At 44.4% G+C, this 27,913-nt stretch overlaps 1 protein-coding gene across 1 annotated transcript; it reads left to right on the plus strand.

Moving 5' to 3' along the window:
- The first annotated feature begins 9,114 nt into the window (after positions 1-9,114).
- LOC113407457 (retinoid isomerohydrolase) lies at positions 9,115-26,017 on the plus strand. Its single transcript, XM_026656006.1, has 14 exons — positions 9,115-9,125; positions 11,185-11,267; positions 12,587-12,737; positions 14,009-14,116; positions 14,218-14,359; positions 16,979-17,126; positions 17,484-17,565; positions 18,041-18,173; positions 18,284-18,423; positions 20,282-20,411; positions 23,291-23,405; positions 23,504-23,598; positions 23,703-23,814; positions 25,866-26,017. The coding sequence occupies exons 1-14, from the start codon at positions 9,115-9,117 to the stop codon at positions 26,015-26,017; spliced, it is 1,602 nt and encodes a 533-aa protein (XP_026511791.1).
- Positions 26,018-27,913: the final 1,896 nt, after the last annotated feature.

Consider the following 27,913-nt stretch of genomic DNA (forward strand, 5'->3'; position numbering starts at 1 on the left):
CCTTTTGTTGGTTGCAGACACCCTCAGGGATCCTGGGAGGGGATGAGTGTGAAGGAACTCATAACCCTGGGCGGGCACAAAATACTTCCTCTCAGCTCTTTTTGAGGTGGGGGAAGGAAAGCAAGGGTTTGGCCCAGAGCTTTCACTGGGTCAATAGTGACCTCATTGAAAGGCACAGCTACCTTTGACGGCCATGCCACAACCAAAAGTTAACCAGGCTGTGGGAGGATTCCTTCAATACCTCTGCCTGCAAGCCCAAGTTTAAGTATTCAGTAGCTCCTGGTGGGCCTTACAGATGTCTTGGGGAGGCGACACGCCCGGCCTTGACACAGCCTCGTCCGGGAAGGAGGAAGCCTGCACTGGCTGAGGGCACCTCCTTCCCTTCTGCACTGACAGGATCCTGCAGAGCCAGTTCCTGAAACTTGGTACCAGAGTCTGGATCAGGTGATGCCCAACGAGACAGATGTGCCCTTCTCTTGGAGGCCACCAAGTATGAGCATTCTGAATGGGGTCCTGGGATCGGGAGTTCCAAAGGGGTCATTGCACTGGCATAGGCCAGTGACCACTAGGCCAAGCACTCAATTGCACTCCTATGCCAGGGTTCACAGCAGGGAAAGGATGACTGGAGGAGTAGCAGGAGCGACTGCTCAGCCGAGAGGCGTACGATCCAACCTCCAATTCTGATGACAACCATGGACATGTGGTTCCCACTTGTGCTGGAGATCGGTGCCGAGGCAGAGTTTCCCTCTAGACGGTACTGCAGGGCCCGGAACTGAGTGGCAACTGGGGGCTATGTGCTTCCTCCTAGCCATCAGCACCGATGCCGCTGACTCCTGTATTGCCAGCGACGGTGATATTGAGAGTGCCAGCAGGTCTCTGGCAGCAGCAAATGCCTCCAGTGTAGACAGCACCACAATGGTGTTGGTGCCGCGTTGTCCCCCCAGTGCCGACAGCTCGTCTGGTACTGGAATCAAAGGTACTCACACAAGGGCCAGCCTCAACAGTGCTGACTGCGATGCTGAAGCAGAGGAGTGGCCTGACCTATGTTGCACTCCGCTCTGCTCCCCATGCCTGGCCTTCTTAGGAGTTGGGGAACATCCACTATTGGCCAGCTGTCCCTGGTGCCTCTTCCTCAGCACTGGGGATGGCAAATAGTGCCAGGACTCCCACACCATAGGAGGAGCACTCCTCACCAACACTGAGGGGCATGGTGCTGAGTCCAACCGGCTCTGCTTGGAGGAAGGTCTCAGTGCCGCCTCCACAAGGAGAAACTTCAATTTAGCCTCCCGGTCCTTGGTACGGGGTTTGAAGTCCCTGCAAATTTGACAGTGGTCCCTAATGTGAGCCTCACCCAAGCACTTCAAGCAACTAGGTCGCTCAGAGGCATCACCTTGTTGCAGGTGGCACAGGGCTTGAAGCCCGGTGACCGAGGCATACCTCGGCACCAAGTATGGAGAAAACTCTGCTAACTAACTGAAAATAAACTATACTAAGTAACACTTAATAAACTATTTACAATAATCAGAAAGAAGGTCCACTGAGAAGCTTGTCGTAGCAAGGGAACAGTTCCAGCGACCGTCATGGGTGGTAAAGAGGGAACTGAGGGGGTGCGGGATCTGCTGGGCCCTTTACACTGGCACTATGAGCGTGTGGCACCAGAGGGCGCCAGAGCCACCCCGACGGGTACCTCTGAGGGAAAATTTTCCAGCGACTGTGCTCAGGGCGTGGGGGCATGCACACACCTACATTGGAATGGACGTGCAATAACTTGAAGAACCACAGTTACTATAAGGTAAATAACCGCCTCGTTCTGTAAACATCCTTAATTATACCCAACATTCTGCCACTTACTCAAATATTCTGTAAAAACTGCTATTTTACATAATGGAAAGTCTACAATAAGTTTTTTCACTACTGTAATATTTATAGTTTGATCCTGAAAGATTTAACCATGTTCTTAGTTTCTTTTCAGCTACTCATTTGAAATTTAGTAGGTATCCTGCTCTGAATCTTAGCTGTTTGCATGCTGTTTTGCCTGAGCTGATCAGGCTTGTCAGAACACCTGATATTCAAGCCCATGTTTTTTTAAAAAAACCTGTAATCTCAATTGGTATTCAGGTGTACTCTCCACTGCAGAATTCTCCTCTTGCTCACTGTCACATTTCTTTTAGTGTGCTTCAAGATGTTATTAAACATAGTGTCACGAGTTCACTAATAACGTCATTTCAGTGTAAAATAGAGGCTGGAATTCGTCTTTGATTTAAAGGCAAGTTGAGCCATGAAGTTGAAAGTCTGTTTTACATTTTTGTCTTTTTAATTACCGTGCTGCTCCTTGATAAATTCTTAAACTGCCCACCTGCTTGCTCTCTGTCATTCTGGGGGTGAGGGTGGAAAGGAGGCAGTACTATCATTTGATTGCATTGGGCAATACGGGGGAGGTGCTGTGCAAGCTCACATGCAATTCCTTCATTTTATGCTTTAGTTCCCCCAACCTTAGCTTTCCCCTTACTGGTCCTGGTGGCACTCTACAGATCCAAGTTGCACGGGGCGGGGGGGGGGGGGGGGGGGGGGAGGATCAAGTTGTACTGTTTTAGGCAGCATGGCTATCTTATGTTCCTTCCTCACACGATGCCACTGTGCTATTCCTCCTCCTTTCTCCTCACTCCCTACATTTCCCCTCCCCCGACCAAAACAAAAAAAAGAATCTAATGCTGACATTTATTCCCAGGTACATCACAGCACTTAAATGGCCAGGCACACTAAGGCCTGGCCTACACTAGAGGGGGGGATCGATCTAAGTTACGCAACTTCAGCTACGTGAATAATGTAGCTGAAGTCAACGTACTTAGATCTACTCACTGCGGTGAGTCGACTGCTGCCGCTCCCCCGTCTACTGCGTGCACCTCTCGCGGCGGTGGAGTACAGGAGTCGACGGGAGAGCACTCGGGGGGTCGATTTATCATGTCTAGACTAGACACGATAAATCGACCCCTGCTGGATCGATCACTCCCCGCTGATCCAGCGGGTAGTATAGACATACCCTAAATTAATAAATGTTTGTCTACACTGCATTGTAAACCTGAATCTGGGGGACCTGTGCTTGTGAACTCGGTGTTTCTAAGCCCACCCTGGAGCATCCACACTGCATTGTAAGCCTAGATTTACAAGTGCTGGACCTGGGTCTCTCAGCCCTGCTAATGTCGCCATATTGCACTATGCAGACCTTCTGACTCAGGTCTGCAGCTTTAGCTATTTTGGATGTGAGTCGCAGCAGGATTAGAGCTCTGACTTACCCGCCTGAGCAGGGTCCTGGAACCTGGGTCTTTGCTGTTCTGAGTTAGACTGATTGGCTGGTAGACAGAAGGGGGGCTTGAGTTCAAACCAGAATCAGAGCCCAGGCTTAATTTGCAGTGCATACACACCTTCAGACTAAATATGTTTAAGTGCATTACTGAGTAGGGATGCATGGCTGAATCATAGCCTGTGAGGGTACATCTACACAGCAATTAAGCACTCACAGCTGGCCCAGGTCAGCTGACTCGGGCTCACGGGGCTCAGGCTATGGGATTAAAAATTGCAGTACAGATGCACGGGCTGGAGACTGAGCTCTGGGACCCTGTGAGGGGGGAGGGTTCAAGATCCAAGGCTCCAGCCCAAGCCTAACATCTACACTGCAATTTTTAGCCTCTCAACCCGAGCCTCACAAGCCCGAGTCAGCTGGCCTGGGCCAGCTGCAGCTGTGCCACGGGTCTTTTATTCCAGTGTGGACGTACCCGGAGAGGTATGATTAAAGGTTCAAAACGGAGATTGGGGAAAAGCCAAAGGGAGCAGTCAGGTGAGCAGATTGGGAGAAACACAGGGACAGGGTGGAGGAGTAAGAGAAAATGAGACCAGAGAGATAAGTAGATCTTGAAGAGAGGACAAGCAGTTTGAATTTGCTGTGGTAAGAGACCGATGGCCTATGAAATTACAATAGAACTGCCCCAAAGCCAAACACATCCAAACTAAAATGAAAGCAAATTAGTATTGATTGCCAGGCAACCAAGGATCCTCTAGGCTTTTAGTCAGTCTTTTTTCCTGGAGCTTTTTTATTCAATATTTCATGGGGAGATTTCCCAATAACTTTGTACCAGAATTCTCATTCTGGGATAAATATGCTTTTGCCAGCATAACACATGCAGAGTTTGCCTGAGGATGGTCATTTCTATTTCTATCATTTAGTCTATTTTTAAGCATGAAGTAGCTCTTTTCTAAAGCAATGAAACTACACCCATGTTCTTTCCCCAAAATACCTTATTTCTTGGGGAAATGGGGAGCTACAAATGCCTCTTACATTCTGCAGCTGAAATAAATTCCTGTTCCTTGTCCAGGTGACTGACTGGCATTTCCTGAGCAATGGTCAATCTCTAAGAAAGACTGATACAAATCTTTGTCAACTAAGAAAAACTTAACAGCAAAATAAAGAACTTCATTTTCCCTTTAAAAAGCTAAATAATGCATCTTTCACCATCATGTGGCTGATAATCCTCATCCCTTTGCATTGCGCCATCTGGAACTGCAGTGTTCTTCCTAAAAAGCTTACGGTTTTGATTCTGTGTCCTGCTGTGCTCCTTTTGATTTCTGTGGGATTTCTATGCATGTAACAGCAACAGAATCTCGCCCTCAAGTGTTTAAAAAAACAAAACTTGCACGGTGGGCTCTCAGAGTGAGGAAATCTCCACAAGGACCTTCTCACAGAGATGTCCCCCCATTATTCCATCAAGGAGATGGAGTTTGCTCCTATGAGGGCCTGTCAGCAGTACTGCAGGATCTCAGAAGGCCATCTGCAGACAGGCTGTGGACCCAGTGGCTACTCACCCTTGTCTCCCTGTCACGTTGGCTGCAAGCTCTTTCTCAACCACATCTGCCTCCATGACAAAAATAATACAGACTCATCTTATCTAGGGATTCTCTGCAGGACAGGAGACATGAGGGAATTTGGGGGTCTCATAGTCTTGCTCTCTTCCCAGCCACCCTCCATCTCCTGACCCAGCATGAACCTGCTGGACCAAATGGAGAAGCATTAGCAAAATCTGGAGGGATGAGTAGGGGGGATAAGTACTGCAAAGGCAGCTGAGCCTCTCCTCTATATGGAAAGGGGAAAATCCATGCAAAGAGCCCCCATGTAGGGATCTAGGAGGGAAACATCTGGTCTTGGAGCTCTGTTCTAACATAGTTTGCTCAGTTTTCCAGGCAAAGCAATTGTTTTTTGCCTCTGCTTGTGGAAATTACAAAAGGCACCATCTGTGATGCAGCACAAACAGTTCTTGGGGAGAGAGAAAAATGCTCACTAGCTGTAGTATGAACTTGTGTCTCCTTTCTTTGGTGCAACAGGTTATTTTCTAATAGCCAGGATATGTCTTGGAATATTAATGTGTGCTTTCCTGCTATAATCTAGTGTTTAGGGTGGTGGGTTGTTGTTTTGTGATGAGAGGCAGGGGATCCAGGATAAACTAACTTCCAGTGTAAACTGGCTGATATTGGTAATTTAATCAATGGCTCTTTTGTCTGTAGAAATTGTTTTTCATTGATGCTGTTGCTAGTAAGATGTATGTCATCTAAACGCAGTCTGGAGCCAACAGTGCTTATAAAGGATTGCAAACCCCAGTACCTGCCTAACCTTACTCACTGTAATGACTTCCATTTTGTTCTGTTCTGTGTTAATACTTTACTTACTTACATGTTCCAGATAAGCAACTTATTAGGAAAGAGGCTGACATTTCTTTGGATTTAGCTTTCAGAGGGCTGCCCCAATTATTCAGAGTTCCTGATCCATGTTATTTAATCTGTTGTCCAAGGTCTTGACATAAACTAAAGTAATAGCTAACTAAATTACAAATCTAACAACATGACAGTTAACACCTTTAAATGGGTGATGTTATAAAAATGCTCATTCTTTGTTTCATTTTAAACTATACTCCTATGGAGTTGTCAGTTTTCTTTCTGACTCATTCTAAAAAGTCTACTTCAAGCTGGGCAGTATTCATTTTAAGCACCATGCTGCAAAGTTAAAATTAGCCAGGAGGACCAATTAATTTATCAGTTGAGTTCATTCAATCTCCTGTAGCCTATCAGAGTTGTGTACAATATAGTAATAGTTCTTTGTTCTTAAAGTGTATTTCTGTTCTGAAAACTGACTCTGTAAAACTGGCATCATGGGGTTCCATGTTTATTGTCTCTCAGTGACCCGAGATCAAATTTCTTCATTCTACACGTGAAAAGATGGGGTTTAGCACCCAGCTCTGTAAACTCATTCTGGGATTTAAAAGTTAAATCTGGTTGTTGTTGTTTTCTAAAATAAATAAATTAATAGAGATATCCTATCTCCTAGAACTGACCTTGCAAGGTCACTGAGTCCAGCCCCCTGTCTTCACTAGCAAGACCAAGTACTGATTTTGCCCCAGATCCCTAAGTGGCCCCCTCAAGGATTGAACTCACAACTCTGGGTTTAGCAGGCCAATGCTCAAACCACTGAGCTATTCCTCCCCCCCGTATCACCAACAGTAAAGATTCTGCACTGTGGATTTAGTTAACAATTATCATTGTAGCACAGGGAGCTGGGTGGTGAGCATGGGACAACCGGGCCATGACCTGACTATTTTTTGACCAGGCCAAACCTGAGTGCCACTGCAACCCCATGTGTCAAGTTGCAATGCTATTCACTCAACTCAAATTTGGCCCAGCTGCAGAGGGTGTAAGGGCTCATGGGTGGGTGGGTGAGGGGGGTCAGGATAGTGAAGTAGTGGAGGGGCCTGAGAGGAGAAGGAGGGAAGCAAATCTATGGGCCTCCCACTTTAAATTGCATTCCCCAGTCCCTGTTTATTATTATTATAATGTATGAGCCAGATAGAATCCAGTTCTCTCTCCCTGAATACTAAACCATCTGTACATGCTGCAGCAGCATGATGTAGTGGATTGGACAAAGAACTAGGAGCTAGTTCTTGAGGTCTAATCTCAGCCCTGTCACGCAGGCCTGGTCTACACACAGACTTGCACTGGTTTAACTAAAGATGTGTTTTTAAATTGATGTGGTGTAAGTTTGTGTAGAACTCTTATTTTGGTCTGAGTGATTTAGTACAGTTTAACTTAATCTATTTCTTCACAGCATCAGTCTCTCAGTTCCCTGATCTGTAAAGTGAGAACATTAATACTCGTCAGGGGTTTTGAGGATTATTAATTAACTAGTAACTGTATATTGCTTTGAAAAGGGATTGTTAAATTTTTAATTGACAGAAAGATGCCTGATACCTAGTGCAGTGGACAATCTGTGTATGGACTCAGGTGGAATTTGTCTTTGTGGTTTATTCTGTCTCCTAGTGTCCTACCTAACCAGAAATAACCATCCTGCACACAAGGTCCCCATAGTCTCTTACCTGCTACTGGGTATTTTGGCACTTCTGTGTGGTCTAGCTGCATCTGGAATACCACATGGATTGTTGGCTGTCAGAAGTACCTGTAAATGAACTCCAGGCCGCTCTTTCCTGAATTGTTTGCATAGGGCCAGACTCAGATGTCTTAACTCACATAGACTATTACCCCATGAATAGTCCCATTGATCTCAATGGGATAAGGTGCTACGCACCATGAATGGTTGTATAAACTAGTCCGTAATCATTCTGTGGCAAAGATGCATCAGTATGTTCCATCCTGTTTAAGGAGATGTGGTGCCGTGTGACAGCACAGTCACTAGAGATGGTTTTCCAATAGAAAGATGTCTGCTATAGTGTTGACCCATGCAGGAGTTTGGTCAATGTATGATCGGCACCAGTCTGTCCTAACAGAGATATGTGTGCAGGCAGTCAACAGGCCATGTGCATGGAATATGTTCGCTAAGACATAGTTCCCAGACTGGAGTAATGAAGCAGCAGTGTGTTCTGAGTGTGCATGCCTGTGGTTAAGAGGATATGCCATTTTTATTCTAGGTCTAAGTTGTTTAGCTAGATATTACACCATTAAATCAGGATAAGCACTGCATGGAAGTGAAGAGACTCTTCTGTTTTATGTTGTTAAGCAAGACACAGTAGCAAGACAAAAGGTACAGGCAGTCCCTGACCCACAGTACCTGAACTATCTTATTCTTACTATGGGGAGTACTGCACAGGCTTAGGTAACATGATTTGCTTAAGGTATTATCTACTGCAGTGTAGCAAGTTTTTAAGGCCAGTCACAGTACAGCAGTCAGTGGCAGGGCCAACATGAGGGGGGAAGCAGATGGTAGCAGATGCGTGGTACACTGGGGCTAGGAAGAGAAGTCATCCATGGCACAAGGATGGGGGATGGAATTAGTAGCAGGTAGATGTGGGAAGTGGTCAGTGCTAAATCAGAATGTGATGGGGATCGGAAGTGGATCAGTAGCAAAGTGGCAGACTCACTAGGAATAGCTACATAAGATTATTATCTAAACACCGATATTGCACTTTTTATCTATAGATATCCAATGGCTTCACAAAGAAAAGTAAGTGATGTTATCCTCCTTTTACAGATCGGGTCACAGATACAGAGAAATGAAGGGACTTGCCCAAGGTCACACAGCAGGTCAGTGGCAAAGCTGGGAAGAGAATCCATGATCTCCTGATGCCTGGTCTAGTGCCTGATACACAGGACCACAAAGACTCCCTGGGGGGTAGAGAGAGAGAATTCTTTGTCCCTCAGCTGTGCATTGGGAGACTGTTTCCTTGCTGCTCAGATCCAGCAGCGCCATGCACAGAGCCAGTCTGAGTGGAGGTGGTGGTGAAGGGCAGAGCACGTTACAGACTGTGTGACTCAAATGCACTCTCTTTCCCTTCTTGTTTCTTTGTAATCCATTTCTGCTTGGGAAGGAATTAGGTCTCTGGAAAACATTCAAAGACTTTGTTGTGTGAACAGCAATACAAATAATAAATAAAGGGTCAGGAGGATTTCAGTGGTGAAAGCAACTTCTGTTCCCTGGTACAAGCTGATTGGTTGGGATGATTTCCTTGAAGCTATTTCTCCCTTCAGTAGGACTTACCACTCATATAAATACCCAGCACATAGTTCTGACTTCCACACTTCGCAGTTGGCTCTGGAAAGCTCAAATCCTTGATCAGGGAGAAAATGTCCAGCCAGTGAGTATCCCTATAGGCTTTTCTCTGGACTAGAGACTCGGTGCTTATTATTAATGTAGTACTTGTATTACAATAGCCCCTGGACAGGGCCGGCTCCAGGCACCAGCCCACCAAGCTGGTGCTTGGGGCGGCACCTGGAGGGGGGCGGCACGGCGCTCCGGCCCCTGGGGAGAGCGGGGCCACGGCCGGGCTCGCCGCCCTCCCCCCGGCGCTCTGGCCGCCCTCCCCCCTGCGCCCTCCCCCCGGCCGCCGGGGGGAGAGCGGCCGGCCCGCTCCCCCCCCCGCGCCCACCCCCCCGGCCCCGGGGGGGCTCGCCGCCCTCCCCCCGGGGCTCCGGCCGCCCCCCCCCCATGCCTGGGGCGGCAAAAAAGCCAGAGCCGGCCCTGCCCCTGGAGCCCCCGTTCTCAGGAAGGGCCCCTTTTTGTGCTAGGCACTGTACAAACAGAGTAGCAGACTGTCCATGCCCTGAATAGCTTTCTCTCTAAATAGAGGACACAGACATGCGGGGGGGAGGTGGAAGGAAGGCGAGGGAGATAAAGCACATGAGCGGAGGAAGCAATGTAATAGGATGCAGATATCAAGTTAGTGCCACGATTGTTTGATTGTTTGTTTTTAAACTTATTTGATAGACTTTTGCTGGGAGGGAATTAGCTAACCAGACAGAGAAAGGAAGGGAGATGATACTAAGGGAAGGAGAGCATGGAGGGAGGCTGAAGGGAAGAGGCTGCGGGGAAAGGGGGAAGCAAACAGCCAGTCAGCACAGGGGAGAGTTTTTCCAATGAAATCTATTGAGTGCTGATGATGCCACCAACTTCTGAAGGTGCCTGCTACAGCTGCTTATCTCTGCTCCTACTGGCTGGCTCCTCCCAGGAGATTTTCTTCCCTAAATTCAGATGGCTGAAGTGGGGGGGATACGAAGCCTGATATCAGCTCTCCCCTCCTATGGGGAGTATTGGGGGAAGGAGTTACACTGTCTGGCTCTCTCCTCCCTCCTCCATGCTACAGCTGGATCTGCTGGATTTACTAGATACCTGAACATACCTACTGTGATTATTGCACGTAGCATCTTGTTGCAGCTTGTTATATTCTCAGAAATGGAAACCCACTTCAGAAGTTGCAGTATATGGGAATAATTCATCACTCTGCTCTCTAAGGAGCAATGTAATAGTTGCCATAAGCAGGGACTGACAGGGGACCTCCAGAGCTGAAAGCATTAGTCTCCACAACATGTGCTAAAGAGCCACGCTCTGTAGCAGTTGGCTGTAGCAGACTTGCATCCTTAGTGCATCAGGGAAGACAGAGGGGGAACATTACAGTAGCACTGAGAGAAGGTGACCAGGTCCTAGAGAGCGGGCTGCATCAGAGTCGGGGAGGAATTTCAGTCTGTGTTTAGGGGTGCAGTGTATTCTATCTATGCTAATGTGGGTGTGCAGATTGTTCAGGGGGGTTACAGTCTGGGGGGGGGCAGGAGGATGGTCTGCACCTCTGGATGAGAGGGCAGGGCAGGGCAGTGCAGTGCGGAGTATAGTCTATATTTAGAGTGCCTTGGATATTGTAGTCTGTACTTGGCAGGAGGAGAATCAAGTGTATGATTCTTAGCCAGACACACACATTACAGTTGGCAGCAAACAGCTGGCCTGGGAAATGGAACTTGTGACTCTTGGCACTAAAATCACAGCCCACTTCCCTGACCTCAGGGTTTCTCTACCCATTGCCAATAGTATTAGGGCTTTGCCCTGTTGCAGAGCAGCCACCGGGGGCTGAGGCATTCACAAACATTAGTTCAGATCTGATGCCCAGCAATGAAGGCACATGATGACGCTCACTCTCTTTCTTCAGAGTCTCTGTGTTCTTTTTAATCAGTTAATGCAGCTCATCAGGCTTCCCCTCAGTTCCATTCAAACCTTCATTCTTCTGAGGGCCCCTGCTTCTCCTCAAGCTGATTGTGCAGCTTTGTTAAGAGTTCGTGTGAGTCAGAAACTATCCCATCTAGAAACAAAGCCCTGTAACTCTGACACATTTCCAGAGCTCTTATCTAAGCTCTCTTAAAACCTTTCAGAATTGAGCACCCAGCTGGTGGATACAAGAAGCTTTTTGAGACCGTGGAGGAATTGGCTGCACCAGTAACTGCTCATGTCACAGGTTTGTGCATTTCTAATGCTTTCCTTTCACGCTTCCTCGGAACCCAGCGCTTCTCCCCAGGGTCACTGCATGCTGCTCACCTGATCCCAGGGTGCTGCACTGTGAGGTAAATGGATTAAATGTGTCACAGGGGCAGGAAGTACAGTGGTCTGTACATCTCAGGGTAGTGGAAGCAGGTGCTGCTGGACAAGCCCAAATTCCTTTTATACCCTGTGCTGTGATCCCATCAGATCTCGTAATCAAGCTGAGTCATTACCAGGACAGACCTGTAGGAACACCTAACAGCTGAAGAAATAATACTGACAGTTCCATAGGTCACATTCTTTTCTGAGAGTCAGTACTGAAATAATGCATGGCCCAGTATGCTGTTAGGAAGCACTGAACTGCTGGAGGTAACATCTTTCGGAGACATAAAACCTGACCTCTTGTGGTCATTAAAGATCCCATGGCATTTCTGTAAGAACAGGGATGGTAACTCTGCTGTCAAACTCCAGCTTTGAGAGCAATCTTCTTCCTAAAATTGGCATTCTGCCTGTAAATTCCTCTTGCATCTTAACATGTGTGCAGTATTTTTCTTCACCTTTTGTCCAGAACTATTGTGTGGTATTACTGTGCAATCTTAAGTAGTTGCTGCGTTTCACCTCAGAGGAGGCTGTGTTTCCGTGGTGGATGAAGTAATCCCTCTATAAAGTTGTACATCAGACTAGTTAGGTTTGTAAGGTGACTTGGGATCCTGTATAATGGAAGATCATTATACACCTCTACCCCGATATAACGCGACCCGATATAACACGAATTCGGATATAACGCAGTAAAGCAGTGCTCCGGGGGGGCGGGGCTTTGCACTGCGGCAGATCAAAGCAAGTTTGATATAATACGGTTTCACCTATAACGCGGTAAGATTTTTTGGCTCCCGAGGACAGCGTTATATCGAGGTAGAGGTGTAGTTTTAATTGAAAATTCAAATCCATAGCTCACTCTTCTACGAAATTCTAAGTTCCTTTCATTTTTAAAACTTGAAGAGGAGGTGGAAAGAGATTGGAATTCAATAGATGTTAAAAAAAATCTTCTACATTAAAAAACAAAATCTGCTCCTTTGCATAATAACAATTTGCTGATTTATTTAGTTCCATACTTGGGTTTATTCTAGATATTAAGTCTGCAGAATAAGAAAAAAACTGATCTCAGACATTGCAAGAGCCCAGTGTTCCTTGTTAAAAGAAGAGATTAATAAACATAGAGAGAACTCAGACTGAAAGAGGGATGGTGCACTTGGAATTAGCATTCACAAAATTACCTCTTGATTACCTTTCCTATAGGCAGGATTCCGATATGGCTTACAGGCAGTCTGCTTAGATGTGGGCCTGGCTTATTTGAAGTTGGTTCGGAACCATTTTATCATTTGTTTGATGGCCAAGCGCTTCTTCATAAATTTGACTTTAAGGAGGGACATGTCACATACCATCGCAGGTAAGTGCAAAACATCAAAGCAAATATAAAGAGATAAAATACAAAATGTTAGGGCCACATTCTGCCCTCTGACGCCTGCAGGATTCACCTTGACTTCAAATCGGTTAGCTGATTGTAAGATCTCTAATGCTGGGATTATTATAATTTGTTAATAATGGTAACAGCATATTTACGCTTAGCACCAACATAACACTTTCCATTTAAAGATTACAGAATACTTGCATTTTGCAAGTGGATCATTTTACAGATGAGAGAACGGGTAAAGAAGGAGGTTAAGTGACTTCCTCTGAGTCAGTGACAGAGCTAGGACTCATGATTCTCAATCCCAGGTTTTAATCACTAGACAACTCTGCCTTCCTTTAGTTAAATAAAGTCCTCTATGAAAATTGTTGCAATGTCCTACAGCAATAGTCAAAACCCTGTAGCTTAGCCTCTTGTTAGTGCAGAGTTTTGGACCATTACTGTAGAACACTGTTGTAGTTCTTAATCAGGGGTTCCATGCTTGCACCCAAAATTTACTGCCACTTTGTATTTGACAAAGTATATAAGTACCTGTTTCAATTTGGCAGGATCAGCATTTGTTTGATATTGAAGGTCCAGAGACTTGACTGGCATTCAAGCTGATCAATCCAGGATACAAGATGATTAGGGCTGGTTGAAAATTTTCCATTGAAACATTTTTCAACAGAAGGCATTTTTAGTGGAGAGTGTCTGTTTTCCTTGAAGTGTGTGCGTGTGTGAGAAAACCAAAAACTGAACATTCTGTGGGTTTTGGTCAGGCGAAATCTGCCAAAAAACAAAAAAATTCAGCTGAAAACTGAACAGTTTAAAAAAGAATTCAGTTTGGGGGTTTCCATTTTTTGATGAAAAGTTGAGACTTTCCAAGGAAAAAAACCTCTGTCCAGGTCTGAATAGGACATCTGAGCTTGCAAGGAAGACATAACTGATGCCATTCTGGAAAACCACTAAGAAAAGTCTCAAGTCTGCAGTCCTTAGGCAAAATTCCAGTTTACCTGGTCATCAACTTCCCAGGTGTTTCCCATGTCTGAGCATTTGGGAAGAAAGAGAAGCAGGTTTCAGAGTTGTATACTCTTGAAATGTGACATGACCCTCTTGATAGCAGAAATATGTTTATGAAACTCAGCTCTTTAAACTTCACATTGAGTTTCATTTAAATATTTTAGGGATTAGTTGTTGTTTCATTATATAACACTGTAGCCATTTTTGTCATCATGTCCATTACATCCCTTCTATTTCTTGGTTTTCTCTAGGTTCATTCGGACTGATGCTTATGTAAGAGCAATGACTGAGAAAAGAATCGTGATAACTGAATTTGGCACCTATGCTTACCCTGATCCATGCAAGAACATATTTTCCAGGTGACTGAGAAAGTTGCATGTTGTAGGAGAGTGACAGGTTTTCGGTGTCATGGTTTGAAAGCCCCACTGTCATTGATCATTTGTTGACTTTGTTTGCCCAGGTTTTTTTCATACTTCAGAGGTGTGGAGGTCACTGATAATGCCCTGGTTAATGTGTACCCAGTGGGTGAAGATTACTATGCCTGCACAGAGACCAACTTTATCACCAAGATTAACCCAGAGACTTTGGAGACAATCAAGCAGGTAGATATTTGTACTTAGGGTATGTCTACACTACCCACCGGATCGGTGGGCAGTGATCGATCCAGCAGGGATCGATTTATCACGTCTAGACTAGACGTGATAAATCGACCCCCAAGCCCTCTCCCGTCGACTCCTGTACTCCAGCACCACAAGAGGCACAAGCAGATTCGACGGGTGAGCGGCAGCAGTTGACTCACCGCGGTGAAGATAACATGGTAAGTCGATCTAAGTACGTCGACTTCAGCTACGTTATTCACGTAGCTGAAGTTGTGTAACTTAGATTGATCGCCCCAGCGTAGACCAGGGCTAAGAAATTAAAAATGTGGAGGAATTAAAAATAAAATGAAGACTATCAGCAGCACATTACAGATGGGTAATATCCAAGGTATTACCTGGATTGGGCAGTTTTAATAATGATATCAACTAGCTTGATCATTTATTAAAGTGGTTCTGAGGCATCATGGAAAATGGGACAATGTTCTCTTCACAGCATGCTGCCTACATCATGCTTGCAGATGGAAATAGGATCTTTGTTTTAAAGAGTTTTCTCTGCTCCTCTTATTAATTCCTCCCTTGAAATCAAAGGATTCTGTTAAAATTCTGCCTTACAAACTGTGACCAAAGTGCATCTTCATGTACAAAGTAGACACCTGTGCAGGTGAGGAGTGTGACTGGGATCCATGACCATGGCTGATGAGAAATGAAAGGCCAACTCTACAGATAACAGTGATGTCCATGGGCCTATTCACAGCAGAAAGCAATATGCCAATCATGTTTGCAAGACTGGGCGCTAAGCTAGGTGCATCTGCTGTCGATCTGTCTAAGTACTTGTAGACTGTATTATCTAAGCACGTCAAATAGCAATGAATTTACTGCACCTCTTTATTATTATTATTATGGCTGGCTTAAAATTTTCCATTGAAATTGTTTTTCAATGGAAAATTGCGTTTTCACCACAAAATTACATGTTTCATAAAAAAGTGTCTGCTTTCCATGGAAAATGTCATTTTTATGTCAAAATATTCTGGCCAAAAACCTAAAGTTTTCAGCTGAAAACTGAGAGTTTGGCTACAAATGAGCGTTGTGGTGCTTCATGGAAGCTGTAGTTTGCTCCTCGTGGTTCCATTTCTTCTATGGGCTGGGATCCCCAGTTGAACTACATCTCTCATAATGCACCATAGCCAGGCACTCCATGTTCCACAGCTTCTCCTCACCAAAAAGTGAGACTGTGAGGCATTATGGGAGATGTAGTCCAGTTTGAGGGTCCAGCCCACATAGGAGAATAGGGATATGAGGAGCATAGCCCCCATGACATACTACAACCCACATTTGCAGCCAGCATCTTTTGATTTCCAGTTTTCACCAAAAACATAAAAGATTTTCCATGGACATTTTGACAAAAATTAATATTTTTTGTTTGTGTCAAAAATGTTCATGGGGTAAAAAAAAACGGGACCTGTTCTATTATCCTCTTTTTGGAGACGGGAAACTGAGGCACACAGAGACTAAAGCTGGCATTTTTCAAAGGATTCTCAGAGTTGAGTGCTCAAAATCCAATGAAATTCAGTGGGTGTTGGGTGCCATCCTCCCTTCAGTGATTTGTCCACACAGGAAGTCTGTGTCAGATGTCCCAGTTCAGTGCCTTTATCCCAAGGCCATCCTCCCCGTAGGACCTCGTTTGAGTAGCATGGCAATGAAGACACAGCTAGTGAGCAATCCTTAGTATGAGCCAGTGACTGCCATGCAGCCATGTGCTAATGGAGTCCCAGTGCTCTGGTGACAGGGCAAAATGTTCACTGGACACACAATTGTACTGCTGGTCTCTGGCCCCCCTGGTGGAGCCGTCGTTGTGCTTATTGGCTTGCTGTCTGTTTTGCCAGGATATTTCGTTTTTGTAATGGCTGTCAAAGGAACAATATTCCTGTGCAGCCACCTGCAAATCTGAGTGCGTGAGCTGATACAGACTTTGCAGACCCTGGAAAGTAGCACCAGAGTTAAGGTGAAGGGAGCTGCTTTAATCTTAGACATTACGATCAGGTACCCTTACACCGATTTATACCACTGCAGCATGGAAGTATGAGCACATCTCCATTTTCACTCTCTTCTGGCACTCCACTCCACCCCATCCCCAATTTAGCGGACCTTTCAGTAGCTCATAGGGGGATTACAGCAGGGTACAAATCACTTTTCTATGTCAAGGCGGAGGAATTGAATCTAGTGTGTTGTTTCTTTGATCAGAGCTAGAGGTTTTGGGAAGGATTCTGACCCCCCCAAGTGGAAGGATGCAGAACTGTCTCTAACCTGAATGCTATCTTCAACAGCTTGTCCGTGAGACATTAAAGCAGTTTTTTATTTTTAAACTCTTTGCCTTTGGACCTCACAGTTCTACATACAGAGCTCCTCTTGACTTAAATGGGAGTTGTGTGCATGCCGTTGCTGCTATTTCTCTAAATATTTGTAGATGATTTACCTAGAGGTGTGAAATGAGAACATTCCTTAGCTAAAATAACAGGACACTCCCAAGCCAAGTATTTCATTACATTCATAATGATAAGTATATACCTCCTCCAGATAAAGCTTATGATTCACCCCAAGTCACCTCTCTCTCTCATTCTTCAGGTGGACCTTTGTAAATATGTTTCAATCAATGGCGTAACTGCTCACCCCCATATTGAAAACGATGGGACGGTTTATAACATCGGCAACTGCTTTGGAAAAAATTTTGCAATTGCCTACAATATTGTACGGATCCCTCCACTGCAAGCAGGTTAGTTTATGTATTGCTTAAAAGCAATGTCTGTGCCCTTCAGACATTCATGCTGTAGAAATCCCTTCAGGTGACAAATTAATCTGTCACCTTTGTACGTTTCATCATTTTTCAGTATTCAGATAATTTTTTTATTTGATTTTTTCTTTTCTGTCCCTTCCTTATCTAACTACAAATTTTTATAAGAAACTTTTTACAGATGTTGTTCTTTAAAAAGACAGTACATGTTATTTTCAGAGAATAATACTTCTCGTGTTAAAGGCCAAAAACTTTCCTAGCTAACATTTTGTAGCATGGGCTTACTGAGCCATTCCTGGGGCTGCTTCCATAATCATTTAAATACTATTTTTATTTCAGACAAGAAAGATCCAATGAACAAGTCCAATGTGGTTGTGCAGTTTCCTTGCAGCGATAGATTTAAACCTTCCTATGTGCACAGGTAAATTGTAAGCCATTTCTGTAAACAGCACAGTGAAATATATAAACCAGTTCTGTATGCAGCAAAGTGAGACTTTCTTGCTGTGAAACCTGTATTTCATACCTTTGAGCCACATTTGAAAACAGCCATTTCTAGCAGAGAACCCACTGTCATTTATGCAAATAACACAAAAGGTACAACTGTCCTGTGATGTGGACAGATATATTTTGCACAACGTTTGATTGGTTTTTTTAAACATGGTTTATTCAAACGCTCTTGCTGTTTTATACATGGGAAGCAGAACTGCTAAGCATGCAGTAAACGACAGCTAACATTAAGAATTTGCAGATATCAGGAGGATTATGTTCCAATAACATTAAACTGACTTTTAAATGAAGCAGCCACTATTTGACAAGCTACCATTCTGTGTATAAACATACTGTTGTCAGAAATCACCACAAGCAAACTTACAAGCTCCAACTGTATTTCTGAACAGCTTTGGGCTGACTCCAAACTATATAGTGTTTGTGGAAACACCAGTGAAAATTAACCTGCTCAAATTCCTTTCTTCTTGGAGTCTGTGGGGAGCCAACTACATGGATTGCTTTGAGTCTAATGAAACCATGGGGGTAAGTGAAATTGCATTGTTACATACTGGCCACATGTGAGGTTGTGTCATGTTAAATATACATCCACTATTTCTCATGTGCCAAAAGCAAAATGCTTCTTTGTTTTCCAGGTCTGGCTTCATGTAGCAGATAAAAAAAAAGGAAAATACCTCAATATCAAATACAGGACCTCGGCCTTTAACCTCTTCCATCACATTAATACCTATGAAGACAATGGATTTCTTATTGTGGATCTCTGCACCTGGAAGGGGTATGTAAGAGCGCTCAAGTGATTGCCGGCACGGCTATTTATAAATACAATCTAGAGATGTGCTGAGAGAAATCTTGCACTGAGAAGGGGAAGGGATGGGCAACCTAATGGGTCTTTCCCATATCTAATTGCTATGATTTGGGGCCTGACTCTCGGTGATAGACATTAGTGAGATTTTTGTCATTGTCTTCAATCAGAGTAGGATTGCATCCAAGGAATGGATGGATGATTTTGTCATCCAAGGCTATGAATCCATTCTGACTGAAAAAATACCTGGCTTGTCTGGATAATCCAGCAGCAAGTTTGTTTTCTAAGGAACCAGGGATAACCACTACACTAAGGGTATGTCTACACTGGAAATGCAAGTCGACCTATATTAAGTCGATTTACAGCCACTGCAGTAATTACTGCGGTAGTGCATGTCCACACTACCCTTCTTGGGTTGGTGGTGCATGTCCTCACCAGGAGCATTTCCACCGACCTAAGAGCCCAGTCTCTCAGCTCCGCTGGCAGCTGCCTGCCAGGAGCTCAGCTGCCCCACAGTCTCCCGGGCTCCTGGAGGGCTGCCCCCCCATCTGGTCCCTGGTCCCCGTTGGGAGCGAGGAAAGCTGCCCGGCGCTTCTCCCCTCCCCGTACCCTGCTGGAAGCTGCCCCGGGCTTCTTGCCCCCAAGGAGTGGGGTCCAGCTGCCCTCGCTTCTTGGGCCTCCCATGTCCCCCACCCACTCCCCACCAGGAGCTGGGCAGCCTTGTCAATTTCACGTCTCATCCAGTCATGAAATTGACAAGGCTGCCTGCCTCCCAGCAGGCAGGGAGGTCTGGAGCCCCAGCTGCCTTATGTCAACCTAACTGTGTAGTGTAGCCCAACCCTTAATAATTTTGACCTGGAAGTATCTAACTATAATCAGTTTTAAAGCAGAAAGCTGAAGTGACATCTCCTCATAAAGTACTGCGATGCTGTGATCTGGTTAAGGAAAATAAGTTGGCAGACTCTGATTTTTTTGTTCAGACTAAAAAATAACTGGGTTTCAGGGAAAATGTTAATTTTTAAAAGCAAAATATTATTTTCCTGAAAGTGATAGAATTTTGTGGCTATGTGACTGTTTCATTACAATATGTGAAAAATCTTACTTTTTGATGTCAGTTCCTGCAGGGCACTTAGGTATTAGCAATGAAGTAAGGCTCTGATTCCCCCAAGCTGACCCACAAGTGGACATGGGATCTGTCTGTGGGGAATCATTTTCCAGGGTCAGGGCTTAAAGCAGGACCTGATTTTCAACTATCTTCTTTCAGAATGTTCATATTGATCACTTTTGGTTTACATGGATATTCAGTTACTAGTGTGTGCGGAGGATTTTGTGAAGTTTTTATAACTGATTTACCAATGCTTTCAGTTCACTGTTAGCTTTAGTAAATGGTATTAATTGTTGAAATACCTCTGCTACTGCTAGTCCAATGGGCACAAGTCTCGATTAATTTTGTTAGGATGATAGGCAATAGTCACAGAAATACAGAAATAAATCTGTCAGCATAGACTTTAACTTTCCAGCAGTGATTCTGCACCATGGCCACTCAAAACTTCATGGTGACAGGAAGTACAGAAGGAGGATTATCCTGCTCCAAAAGCAGCTAACTCTATAGAGCCTGTGACATGCAGCAGAACAGTTCTTAATTACATCCATTAGAGAACAGTGCTGTGCACACACAACATCCCCCCAAAGAACACTGCATCAGGAGCCCTAACAGATCTTGCTGTTCACTTGTTGCGGGCGTGGAAATGAACACGTGCATTTTGAACTCTTCTCTTTAAAATGACACACAATTGTTCTGGCTCTTATTTCTGATTCTGTCTTTGTGCAGGTTTGAGTTTGTTTACAATTATCTGTACTTAGCCAATTTGCGGTCCAATTGGGAAGAAGTGAAGAAACATGCAGAAAAAGCTCCTCAGCCCGAAGCTCGCAGATATGTCCTTCCCTTAAACATTGACAAGGTAACAGTTTGACTAGGCTATGCACGTCTGGAAGTTTAACTACATTCAGTTCTCTGAAATGCTACAGCCTCCATGGCTCCTGCAAATCTGTTGCAGACTGTTTTCAGTCTAACTTAGTTTACATTTCTTTTGAAGGAAAAACCCCTTAAAAATCTGTCTTCATACAAATAGAAAACTACCCAGCACTTTCTAACAGTGTCTGTCCCACAGAAAGTTCCCATGTATTGCTTTCCAAGTTAGAGAAGTGTAAGGTGTAAGTGCAGTTCTTCCATAATAGGCTGTTTTCCAGGAGGTGTAGTATGTTGATTGGAGCTGGGTGAATAATTTGTCAGCCAGCTTGTTTGCTAGAATATTTGAAGAGAGCAGACACGGCTGGAGTGAATTTCTGGATGAAATCCATTCCCAGCCCCTGGTCTGGTGTTGGGATTCTGACACATGACCAGCCTCAACACAAGGTTTGTGGGCTCTGAATTTACACACCAAGCAGCTTGTGTTGGACAAGTTTGTCCTACTGCTCCCTTCTAATCCACTATCTTCAGAGTAGCTGCAGACAGGTGCTGGAACAATTTTTATAGCAGCGGGTGCTGAGAGTCTTTTAACCAAACTGTAAACCTTGAATATAATGCAAACCACTTCAAGCCAAGGGGTGCAGCAGCACCCCAAGGTCCAGCACCTATGGCTGAAGAGCTAATTTCCCTGGCTAACAGAGTGCTGAGGTCCATTGTGCATCTGCTCCTCCTGTGCCCCCCACCCCACATAGATTTTGTAAAGCAGAGGCCCTTACATTTCATCCTTATTGTTCTAGATGATTTTTAAAACTAATCTTTGCTCTCAATCCTGACTGTGTTGAGAACAGACAGGGGTGATACTTCCAATCAAGTAAATTGGCCTCAAAGCAGTGAATTTCAGTGGCACTATATATCATACACCTCATATAATTTAATTAAAACATACATGTACATATGTCAGCACTTAATTACCTCAGGATAACTTTAGGGAAGATTCTCAAGAAGAATTAGGCCCCTGTGTTCCATTGCCTTTCAGTGAACATCGGGTACCTAACTTCTCTTTGTGAAACCTCTCCCCTAAGGACCAGTGGCCTGATTCTGATCTCATGCCAATGTAAATCCATTGGTTCCTGATTCACACTTAAATAACAGACCAAAATTTGGCCCCAGCTTTCTCTCTTTGTTTTCATTCTTTTAAGGAAAACAAAATGTGGATTTTGCTCATGATCAGATATAGTGCAGCAGAGCCTCATAAATTTATACTAGCCAATGGGAAACCCATGTGAATTCACGAGTTGTGAAAATGAGCCAGTAAATCCCAACTGAAAAGTCAAGGATACTGAACTGCAGGTTGTACTTCGCTTATTTGTTTTGGGAACTATATCTTAGTTTCAATTATGTCCTGAGACTTCATAGTATGCTGGGAAATATACAGTTATATGTTTTGTAAAACTAATGAAGTCTTATGGAGATGAGCTCTCATTAAAGCACCTTGCTGTTAAGTATTAACTGAGAAACGGGAAGAGACAGCCATTTTGTGTAGGTGAATTATAAATTTTGCTGCTTAGCAAGGTTCTACTGTACAGTAACTCCTCACTTAACTTTGTCCCGGTTAACATTGTTTTGTTGTTACGTTGCTGATCTATTAGGGAACAAGCTTGTTTAAAGTTGTGCAATGCTCCCTTATAATGTCGTTTGGCAGCTGCCTGCTTTGTCCACTGCTTGCAGGATTCTCTGGAAGAGCAGCCCCTCCTCGTGGGGATTAGCACCAGGGGGAGCTGGCAGGCCCCCATCCCCATCAGCTCCCCTAAATTCCCTGTAGGGTATGTGGCTCGGTAGCTGCCCTGCAGCAGTTCAGCTATCCCTCCCCCCCACTGCCGTGCTGCTCCTGCCCTGCCCTCTGCCTTGGAGCTGCTCCCAGGAGCTTCCTGCTTGCTGTGTGTGTGTGTGCTGATATCAGGATGTCCCCCTGCTCCTGTCCCCCCACTCCGTACCCCCTCTCCACAAAGCGGAAGAGGGGGACAGGGCTCTGGGACAGAACGGAGGGAGCTTGCTGGAAGCTGTTGCTGACTGTCTGAACTGGCTGATCTGCTTAAAAGGGCAATGTACTTGAAGTGGGCACAGTGTACTTAAAGGGGCAATGCACATCTCTCTCTCTCTCTCTCTCTCTCTCTCTCTCATGCATGCATCCCCCCAGCACTTTGGAAAGTCAGCACGTGTGCAGCCGTGCATGTGCTGTCAGGAGAAGGGAGTGGTGCGCTCCAGCTGGATAGCGTGGGCTCATCATCATGTTCAGTTTTTGCAGGGAAATGTTTGCAGCTACTGCCCTGCATCTATTGTGTTTTCTCCCTCCTGCCTCAGCCCATGCTGCCTTGTAGAGTATGAGGCTACATTAACAACAGCGTATTAACCCTTGAGGGCTCGGCCAAGTGCTAGTTCATCATTTAGCAGCAAGGCATTCCCTGGGAAATATCCCACCGTCTTACTCCACCACCTCAACCAGGCTTCACAATCATTCATTGCCATGTACAATATTAAACGGTTTGTTTAAAATTGTTTAAAACGTATACTGTATATGTATAGAATGTCTTTTGTATGGCAAAAAAAATTTCCCTGGAACCTAGCCCCCCCATTTACATTAATTCTTATGGGGAAATTGGATTCGCTTAACATCGTTTTGCATAAAGTCGCATTTTTCAGGAACATAACTACAACGTTAAGCGAGGAGTTACTGTACGTCACTAACTGCATTGCAGGTGTGCAAAGAAAATAAACATTAGACAGTGTGTGGTGCAAAAGTGCAGAAAATAAACGGAGTTTGGAATGCAGTTGTTTCTTTGTTTCTCAAAAGCTGTTGCTTCTTTGTTCTAGGCTGACACGGGTAAGAATTTAGTCACCTTGCCCTACACAACAGCAACTGCAACTCTGCACAGTGATGAAACGATCTGGCTGGAACCAGAGATTCTTTTCTCTGGGGCTCGCCAAGGTAAGATGTTAATTCTGAACCTCAGCCAGAGGCAGCAAAAGCAGTTTACTAAATCCAAAACCCACTAATCCCAGCAAATGTGTGCTCTCATTTTCTAGCCTTTGAGTTTCCACAAATCAATTATAAGAAATATGCTGGAAAACCCTATACGTATGCATATGGCCTTGGATTGAATCACTTTGTTCCAGACAGGGTAACTATTGATATTCTAATGAGGACATGTTTGACTTAAGGCATGTTATTTTAAGGCAAAATTAACAAGGAGCAGTACTGAGATGATTTTTCTCCCTTTTGCAGCTTTGTAAGCTGAATGTTAAAACGAAAGAGACTTGGGTGTGGCAGGAACCAGACTCATATCCATCAGAGCCTATCTTTGTTTCACATCCAGACGCCTTGGAAGAGGACGACGGTAAATGATTTTAGGTTATGTTTACTTTTGTTCAATTAGATTCTTTTATAAGTTTGTATCCACTGACCCAGGGACCCAGAGCTATCTTGAATGCCAAGTCCTTTAGATGGACAGTCAATAAATTGCCGAGTGAAAGAGAGGCATCAAGCAGCGAAGTGCCATAACAACACTGAGGCACTCAAACTGTGCCCCAAACAAGGGTTGTTTTCATTACTGTGAAGCAGAACTGTCTAAAACAACTGGGAGGAGTTTCTGAAAATAGACCAGAGGCCAAGACTGAGGAAGCAAGAGTTCTAAGGTGTTGTGAATTTGTCCCTGCTCTTGAGCATTTCTATCAGGAATTACAATATTAGAAGCAATTCCAATAGCAGAGTTTTATGAAAGTATAAACCTAAGAACAAATGTCATTATAGTTTTAATGTGGGGGGAGAGGAGTGAGTTTAGTGGTTGTGTAAGTGTAGGATGCAAAGCACCCCACTTGCACAAGGCATAATGCAAGCTGGCTCTGTGCAGCCGTACTCCTGCGCCCCAATACTGAGTGTCAGCAGCAGCACTAGTACAGGTAAGGAGCTATCCCAATGGTTTCCTGTATCATCCTGTCTCCCAAAATATGGTTAAAAGACATTGGGTGAAATCCTGACTCCATTGAAGTCAACAGTTAAATTTCCCATTGACTTAGTGGGTGAAATTTTGATTCCATTTATGTGCTCAATTCACGAAAGCACTTATGCATATGCTTAACTGCTATTTACTTAAATGGAACTTAAGCACACGCTTGCATGCTTTCCGGAATTAGGAGAACATTGGCTCTGGTTCAGTGCTTACATTTTTACAGATTTTGTCCCAAGAGTTTTGACATTGTTCTTTGGTGCTGCAGCACCTGTCTCTGCCCCCAGGAGTCACTGATAATTTTTTGGTATCTTAGTGACTTTGTTTTCCATGCATCAGTATTTTTTTTTCTTTGCACCAGGTGCTTGTTTCTCATGTTTCAGTATTGCTGTGGCACTCCGCTATCAGCATGTGGGCTTAATGTACCAGTGCCTGAGTTTAAGGACACTGTCAGCAATTCCTGCCACTTGCATGGAGGCAGATTGAAAATCAGTGAAGAGGGCTAGTTGGACTCAACGGAGTGATAGGCAGAAGGAAATAGGGCCTTCACGTCTCACACTCTACCCTGCTTCGACTGGCTGCCAAAAAAAAAAATCTTAAGAGGTAGGGGAGTTCTGCCCATCTCGCACTTCAGCCAAGAAGTGAGGATCAGAAAAGTAGAATTAAAGTAGGGCTACGACTTTCATGTTGAGTTTTCTGTGACTTGAGCCCCCGGCACCTGGGAGCTCTAGGGTCCCTGCCACCCAGGCCACCCCCGCAGCACCGGATCATGGACATCACAGCCAGCAGGGGTGCCCTGGAGCTCCGAGCAGAGCCACCGCAGGTGGTGGGGATGCTCTGAGCTTGGAGCCACCAGTGGCGTGGGGACCCTGCAGCTCCCCATTTTCTCATGCATATTTTTAGTAAAAGTCACGGATAGGTCACGGTCTTCCATGAATTTTTCTTTATTGCCCGTGACCTGTCTGTGACTTTTACTAAAAATATGCATGACAAAATCTTAGCCTTAATTATAAGGCAAATAATTTTCCCTTTCTACTTCTAATGTGATATGAATTCTACTGAGGGTCAATTGTCACAGGATCTTACAATATTATTTTTTATGGTCACCTTTAGAATAAAGCCCTGCTTTTAAAACATTGTATACAACTGGGCTGCAGCTGCCATGCTATAGCGAACCTGCCTCAGAAATCACAAAAGCACTGGCTTATTGGAAAAGCAAGTAAAAGTCCAGAATGCTTTCTGAAGAGGAAAAGCCTTTTCCTTTCAATAACAGTTTTATGGCCTCCATGCTTTTAGTAATAGCTGTGCTCTGCCAGGATTCTGGAAGTAACTCATAGTTTTGCCACTCACAGGTTAGTGGGTGCCCGCGTCAGAGCCTAGTGTGGTACTTGAATGCCATGTGTTTTTTGTTTATATAAATCATATTTACTTCTGCTTGCTAGGTGTCGTTCTGAGTGTAATTGTTAACCCTGGCGCAGGACAGAAGCCTGCCTATCTACTGATCCTGAATGCAAAGGATATGAGTGAAGTTGCCAGGGCTGAAGTGGAGATGAATATTCCTGTTACCTTCCATGGAATGTTCAAAAGATCGTGACGATTCTCTTCGGTGCACTTATCGTAATTTGCTTTTTTGACTTTGAAAAGGTACATTTCTAGTTACAAAACTCAAATATTCTATGTTCCTTCAATGTTTGATTTGTAAAACTCATTAAGCCTGAATATTTCATTTTTCTTGAGGTTTGCGGTATTTTTGTTTTGTAGCTGTGTTGGTCCCAGAATTTAGAGAGACAAGGTGGACTAGGTAATATCTTTTATTGGACCATCTTCTGTTGGTGAAAGAGACAAGCTTTCAAACTGCACAGCGCTCTTTAGGTCTGGGAAAGGTACTCGGAGTGTCTCAGACCTAAAGAAAAGCGCTGTGCAGCTTGAAAGCTTGTCTCTATCAACAGAAGTTGGGCCAATAAAAGATATTACCTCCTTGTCTCTCGCTTTTCTTGATGGTCACTTAAGTATTCTCTCATCAGATTTTTCAGCCTTGCAAAATCATTGGACAGGATTTTAAAATGAACAGCATCGAGCATTTTAAAACTTAAAAGAATGGTTCTTTACAGAGTTAAACTTTGGGGCAGAGATGCAGTTGAAACAGTACTATGTGAAATTCAGTGTGTTGTAGATTCAATAAACATCAGTGGAACAAGCTCAAGAGTGTCTTCTAATGACTGCTTTATGAGGAGACTATTTTATCCTGTATACAAATGTATTAATTTGACTAAATTCCAGTTCACTGTATTAGTTTTCTAAAACGCAGTATTTTTGAGTAGGGCCACCATAAACCCATCCAAGTCGTCGACTGTCCTTCCTGTGGCTGTTTTTGAGACCCAGGATCCATCTATGAGGCAGTAAGTCCATGGCTTTGAGACACAGCATTTTCTCCATTGATAACACACACACGCCAAAGAAATTCTGAAAGCTGCAGCCAACAAAGTAACAGTTCATGTTCCACCTGCACCCTTCAGTTAAGGAGCAAGTCCCCTTTCCAAGCATTATAGCAGTCAGTATGAAAGAAAATCCCCCACCGCTCTCCCCTCTTCTCCTAATTTTGGGAGCAAAACCTTCCTGATGCTTCAGGTAGCAGGAGGTTTGCATAAGTGACCAAAATCAAAATCCAAACTTAATTTAAAGGACATTTGGATTTAAATATTGGCCACTTGCTTGCCGGGTGAAAGTACTCTTATGACTCTCAGAAGTCCTGCCAGCCTCTAAATCCAAATTAATATAATAATGTGCCGTAAGCTAAGCTTGGTATTTGTACAGTAACTCCTCGCTTAATGTTGTAGTTATGTTCCTGAAAAATGCGACTTTAAGCAAAACAATGTTAAGCGAATCCAATTTCCCCATAAGAATTAATGTAAATGGGGGTGGTTAGGGTCCAGGGAAATTTTTTTCAACAGACAAAAAACTATATATTATATAGATATACACACTGTATACATTTTAAATAAACAATTTAATACTGTTCACAGCTATGATGATTGTGAAGCTTGGTTGAGGTGGTGAAGTTAGAGAGTGGAAGAGGGAGGGATATTTCCCAGGGAATGCCTTACTGCTAAATGATCAACTAGTACTCGGCTGAGCCCTCAAGGGTTAACACGTTGTTAATGTAGCCTCTCACACAAGGCAGCACGAACACGAGGGAGGGAGGGAGCATAGCAGACAGAGATAGACACACACCTTGTGTGTGGGAGAGAGCGAGAGATGCACACTGCCCCTTTAAGTAAGCTGACCCACTCTTAAGTGCATTGTCTTTTTAAGTGGATCAGGAAGTTGAGACAGCAACTGCTGCCCCAAGCTCTCTATGTCTCTCTCAGTCCATGTCCCCTCCCTGCTCTATATGGAGAAGGGGTAAGTGGGGTGCAGGAGCAGGGGGACACCCTGACAGCCCCTGTCATAACTATAAAGGGAAGGGTAACAGCTCTCTGTGTACAGAGAC

The sequence above is a fragment of the Terrapene carolina genome, unplaced genomic scaffold, assembly GCF_002925995.2.
Source record: "Terrapene carolina triunguis isolate 2854851 unplaced genomic scaffold, T_m_triunguis-2.0 Scaffold211, whole genome shotgun sequence".
Lineage (NCBI taxonomy): Eukaryota > Metazoa > Chordata > Testudines > Emydidae > Terrapene > Terrapene triunguis.

Excerpts from the sequence above, each read along its gene's own strand:
- LOC113407457 (XM_026656006.1), top strand. Across the intron at positions 18,424-20,281 it reads GATCTCTGCACCTGGAAGGG|GTTTGAGTTTGTTTACAATT; the intron begins GTATGTAAGAGC and ends GTCTTTGTGCAG. Across the intron at positions 20,412-23,290 it reads TTCCCTTAAACATTGACAAG|GCTGACACGGGTAAGAATTT; the intron begins GTAACAGTTTGA and ends TCTTTGTTCTAG.